The sequence below is a fragment of the Sparus aurata genome, chromosome 1 (genome assembly GCF_900880675.1).
Source record: "Sparus aurata chromosome 1, fSpaAur1.1, whole genome shotgun sequence".
NCBI lineage: Eukaryota > Metazoa > Chordata > Actinopteri > Spariformes > Sparidae > Sparus > Sparus aurata.
The window spans coordinates 34,935,249-34,941,322 of NC_044187.1; the positions used below are offsets into that span (position 1 = coordinate 34,935,249).

Genomic DNA, 6,074 nt, shown 5'->3' on the forward strand with positions numbered 1-6,074 from the left:
ATTGGGATGAGTCTGAATATGAGCCCCCCAACAATCTCACCGCTCACCAGTGGAGACTATCTATCGTGGCTCTGTTTGAGGCGCTAACTCGACAAGTGAGCTCCTCTGATGTTTTGGCATCAGATATGACGCCTGCTGTGACCATGCTTCACAGACTTTTGTCCAAAGAAACAGACCCAGGACGGCATCGAAACAGTGAAGGGAACATTAGCTGCAGTCGTCAAGAGACAATTCACTGACACTTTTCTGCATTGCAACTGTACTCGATCTGAGGTAGTGCGTGTCTGTCAGTCAGTCAGTCAGTGTTCTCAAACATCAGCACTGCTACAGAGGCCAAGAAGATGGTGGTGCCGGAGCTGCAGGAAGTGTTTTTAAAGTCATTCTTAGAACTGTAATGGTATTATTAAGTACTCGTATCGGTACTTGGTATCGGCAAGTACCAAATGTAAGTACTTGTACTTGGCCTCAAAAAAGGTGGTATCAGTGCATCCCTATATAAAACTAACAGCGTGGTAGTGAGCGGAGGGTGCCCCCCCCCCCCCCCTCCAATGATACATTCAAGTGGAATTCCATGATACCAGGTTGAGGGGGGGACAACAGCGCAGAGCACAAAGTGGGGCTTCTACTGTGGCTACATCTGCACATTCTTCAAGAAAGCAGCAACACCAATGAATTCATTTCATACTTCAGAGAGCCCAGCAGGAGCCCCCTGCCCTTTCCATCCTGCCAACCACGAGTCTGGCCAACGAGAGGGATTCGGATAGAATTAAAAAGCCCAGTTATTCAGTAGTCCTCAGGGCATGGCTGAACTTCTCACCTGGCCTCACCTTCACTACACCACACACAGTGGCCACAGCAGCAGCTTCAGCAGCTTCAGCAGCAGCAGCAGCAGCGAGGTTTGCGTGCCAGCGCTGTACTGCTCCCTCCTTCCTTCTATCTTTCGCTATCTCGCACACTGAGAGGAGAGGAGGAGTGTGGGAATGTTTAATGTGCCACTGTGAGGAGGCGTTGAGTGCTCCAGCTTCCAGCACCACAACATCAAGCCCAATTAAGCAGAACTTCATTAAGCGCATCATAAATAATCAACTTTAATTGATATTCCGGCAAGCTGATTAAGAGGTGACGAGAACACAATGGGGACAAGGGAAGTGCATTAAACGTCCCGGTGTCGTCTCTTGTTCGCCTATAATTTGGAAGCCCATGCGGAGAGCAGCGCTGTTAGCACTTCCATGTAACCAGGACATGCAGAGGGGAGAGGAGGGGGGAAAAAAAAAAGTTTGTCCCACTGATGATGCACAAATCATGAGAGCATGAATATTCATGCAGGCCTTCTGTCCATGAGAAAGTGATAAATGCATCTCACTTTAGCTGACGCTGACTCAGTAATCAAGCGAAGTGTTGGGGGGGGGGGGGGGGGCTAAGTCAAAGATAGACACAAAGAGAAAGAGAGGAACACGCAGGCGGCGACATGAGCAGTACAGATGTTCGCTGCTGGGAGGCGATGCCCTTCTTTCCTTACCAGGATTCCATCTGATGCCATTCGGATGCATCGAATGACATCAACATGTCAACATGGCAGAGCAGCACTTAAGTAAAGTTGGAGAGAGTGGAAGAGACACTGTGTAACCACTTGCAGTCGTCCACTAGGGAGGTGTAGGCCTACACCCTGGGGCTTGTTGCCCTGAATTTCACCACTCAGCAGCTACGTCACCAACACCCACAGGTGCCTCTGCATCCCCGAGCCCTGAGATAAAGCGCCCAGCCTCCTGTGGGTCCTGTGGGACAGAAGACACCCTGGCGGTCATTGTCCAGGTCACACTGAGGTTACAGGTTCAGCTGGTGTAGGCCTCTGGGTGGGAACGTCTTTTAACTGAATGACTGAATGGAGAGGAGTGTTGATAAAGTCATGACATCCTGCACATGCTACGGAACGCACTTTTTTATGACGGTGTTACGCTAATGTTCCCAAACACACGACTACAGGAACATGTGGGAACAGAGCCAAACTTTTCACTCCTGCTATAAATCATACACTATGTGACGCTCTACGTAATGAAACCGTTAGCGTACAGTTCATTTGTAAATGAGTGCGGCGTCACACTGAGCGGAACGAGTGATGACAGGAAGCAGCCTCACGGTAACGTTACAGCAGCCGGCACTGTTAGCACACACACACACACACACACACACACACCGACCCGGTGAACACGGTCCGGCAGAGAAACGGAGCGGATGGAGGCGCGAGGAGCACTGGAGCACCGGTGCTGCCGAACACACAGCCAGACCCTCACCTGAATTCTCCGTTAGGTAGGAAAGCCCCTTCACCACCAGCAGCAAGCCGCCGAACAGGCATATCTGGATCAAAACCAACTCCTTTCGTCTTTTCCGTCTCGCCCTGACCTTCCTCTGGGTCGGTATCACTTGAGCCGGCCGATTCCAGAGTCGGACGCCCGGCAGAGACGTCCCGTCTCCCGCTGCCACATCCATGCGGATCCCCGAAGTACGAAATTAAAAAAAAAAGCTCCTTTAATTCCCAAGGAAATTGACTTGTGTCCCGGGAACGGATGAAGAAGTGCGGGGGTGGGATGGGGGGTGTTCCAGGGGAGCAAGGGGAATGTTAAAAAAAAAAAAAAAAAAAAAAAAAGAAAGAAAGAAAAAAGAAAAAGAAAAGAAAAAAAGAAAAGTTGGTAATTGGTACCGCTAGGATGCTGCGAGGGCTGTTGGGTAAAAGCGTTGAGCTTCTCGCTGGAGGAGCCGGAGTCTGCTTCTTCTTCTTCTCATGTCATGTTGAAATGTGCTCCGGGAAGTAGTGAGGAAGAGGAGCGCTGCACGAGCCCTCCATGGAGACGTCTGTGAGAGAGGGAGACACAGAGAGACACAGGGAGAGAGAGAGAGGGGGGGGGGGGGAGAGAGAGAGAGAGAGAGAGACACACACACAGGGAGAGAGAGAGAGGGGGGGGGAGAGAGGAGAGAGAGAGACACACACACAGGGAGAGAGAGAGAGAGGGGGGAGAGAGGAGAGAGAGAGAGAGACACAGGCAGAGAGAGGGGTGAGAGACAGAGAGAGAGAGACACAGGGAGAGAGAGGGGTGAGAGACAGAGAGAGAGACACAGGGAGAGAGAGGGGTGAGAGACAGAGAGAGAGACACACAGGGAGAGAGAGGGGTGAGAGACAGAGAGAGAGACACACAGGGAGAGAGAGGGGTGAGAGACAGAGAGAGAGACACACAGGGAGAGAGAGGGGGAGAGAGAGAGAGAGAGACACACAGGGAGAGAGGGAGAGAGAGGGGGGCTCGAGAGAGAGAGCCATAGAGAGACACAGGGTGAGAGAGACACAGAGAGAGAGACACAGAGAGAGGGAGGATGGAGAGACACAAAGGGGGGGCAGAGGGGGGGAGACAAACAGAGAGAGAGGGGAGGGAGAGAGAGACAGAGGGGAGGGGAGAGAGACAGAGGGGGAGAGAGGGGAGGGAGAGAGCGATGGGGACAGGGCGGGGGGGTTGGGGGGAGAGAGACAGAGGTGGGGGGGGGGCAGAGGGAGAGAGAGAGAGATGAGGGAGAGTCAGAGAGAGAAGAGAAGGGGGAGATGGGATGGACACAGGGAGAGAGAGAGGGGTGAAGAGAGATGACATCACAGAAGGTATAAGTAACTATAAAACAGCTGATATTACCCACAGTTCAACAGCTACATGTTCAGATCTGGTCCTTTTTTTTTTCATTTAGAGAAGCTGTCGCCAACAATACATTTTAAAAAAAGCTAGTTGGATTATTGCTCATTTCCTCCTCAGTCATTGTCTCTTGTCTCTCCGTAGTCTCCTGTCACCACCCTCTTTGTGTCTTCACCTCTGTCATGAGGTCTGTGGAGGCTGCTGAGCCTTGCTCCCGTCATACAGCCAATTCTGGCCACTGATCTGAAAACCGCTTCTTTCCAGCGGTCCAAAGCTGCTGTGATGGTGGCGTGAACGCAGACACCATCCAGCAGCGCTCCAAGCAGGCTCCACAAACAGCGCTGACTTGTAGCTACGCAGCATTTACACGCTGCATTCAGGAAACTCAATAATTCACAGAGAGTTGAGGGAGCGAGGAGAGATCAGGCGGGAAACCAGACCACATATTCTTTATAGAACATGATCCAGTTTCACCAGTATCAGTGGTGAAGCCACTGACCGCCTCTGATCTACTTTCACTATATAGCTGTTTTGCAAAATGCTGCACTCTGTTCACCACTAACTTTGTCTGTCTTCTGTTTGGTGCTGAGCAGCTGCTGTGTACAGTGAGATTATTGGAAAATTGTGGATGGGGGCGTTGAGACTGATCAGAGCCAGTTAAAGGTCCAGTCTGTAAGATTTATATAGGAAGGTTGCAGATTACAACCAATGCAATACACTCTGTCTCACCGTCCCCTATGGTGGCTGCTATGAAAAGCAGAAGGCCCTGTCTAGAGCTATTGTAGTGGTTTGCCTGTATTGGGCTTCTGTAGGAAACGTGCCACTTTGCAGCCTCCGTGGCAAAGCACCCGCTGCCTCTGTAGATGCACAGTAAGAGCTCTTAGTTTCGGGTGACTTCAGGTTAATGTAAACATGACTGTTATACCCCATTTCTGCCAATGGATTTCCCAAAAACCTTCACACTGGACTTTTGACTTTAAGAAAAACACAACGACGAGCTGAAAGATGCTGTGCAGAAGCTGAAGGGAACTGCAGTCAGGTGATCTTTTTCTTATATTTGCAACTATGAGCAACATGTTTCACGTCACGTGTAGCTAGTTTTCTATCGCTAATACAAAAATATTGCTTAGTGCAGCTTTACTACACTGTAAGCATTAAGTGAGCACACTCAGTAGCTTCAAATTATACAGCTGACGTTCTTGTGTCAGTTGCCAGTTATCAAATAAGAACACACAAAAGTGCATACCGGTCCTAGCTAAGCGGTTATGGTAAATCTACGATTAACTAAAGTGTGTGAAACAATGCAGAGAAAGTGCCCCTTCCTTGATTTGAATAACTTTGAATGTGTGTCTCAGATTGCAATGTCAGTGTAATGTAGGTGCAGGTACAATTCTGTGTACAAAACAGTGTACTTCACTGATTAACTCCTAACTTGGGGAATACTACTACAGAGTGGAAAAAGTAGTATGAGGGCTCCTGAAAAGAGTTACATTTAATCTGATAAATTGCCTCATGAAATTTCACTCAGTAGCTAAATTGCATTGTGGGTAATGTAGGCTCCTGTGGTCTAGCATTGCACTCTTACAACACTGTTGAAGTCGTTATGGACAGTTTAAAAACAAATGATCAAAATCAATACGGCAGAAGCGGAGATATCACTTTTTTTTTATTCCACACATTCCTCTTCCTTTCTGAAACCTTCATTACCCACAATGCAACTATGTCGCTGACCGACACCGCTGCAGGCATTTTTGCAGACTATACGCAGCTTCCTCTGGAGCCACAAACAGCTTTACACAACATCTGTAAACACACTTTAATATGCAACACTTGTGGAGCTACCCTTCATGTTCAGCTGCCAAACCACACGTGTAAGACAATTTTCAATTTCAATAAATTAAAGCAAGTCTTGCTTGAAAATATCAAGCATCAGCATGAAAATGTATTGAACTGCCCTTTTATGAACCTGGGAACGGATGCACATTGATACATTTGGTTCGTTTTGATTTGGCTTTGAAACAGAATAAAGTAGTGTGTTAGAATTATGTGAAGTGAAAGTAAGGTGCACCTGGAAAAAAAAGATGTGTCTTTCACTGCCCTCTTCTGGGAATGTAATTTATTGATATACAGTGAGCAGCGTGTTCTTGGAGGAAAGATTTGACTTTATTGCTGAGTAATAATATAAAGTTTTGTTTGTGAGGCTGCACTGGCTTTCCAATAACCTACCCGATTGTGTTGAACGAGTACCACTCAGCCGTTCAAACCCACACGTATCCTGTGGGCTGCAGCCAAAAGCTACACTGATGGCTTCCAGGCCAGCTTCACCGTCTACAAACAATAACAAAAGTTGTGTTGTCATGCTAAAATATGTCCATATCTCAGCCAAAAAGAATGACATTCCTTTTT

At 48.3% G+C, this 6,074-nt stretch overlaps 1 protein-coding gene across 1 annotated transcript in view; it reads right to left on the reverse strand.

Annotated features, from left to right (window-relative positions):
• The window catches only part of LOC115591901 (sodium/potassium/calcium exchanger 3-like), a 67,040-nt gene extending 64,157 nt beyond the window's left edge, over window positions 1–2,883 (reverse strand). Inside the window, exon 1 of the mRNA XM_030434314.1 lies at window positions 2,292–2,883. Within this exon, the coding sequence (XP_030290174.1) occupies window positions 2,292–2,487 (196 nt within the window). The 5' untranslated portion in view covers window positions 2,488–2,883. The remainder of the gene's footprint in view (window positions 1–2,291) is intronic.
• Window positions 2,884–6,074: the final 3,191 nt, after the last annotated feature.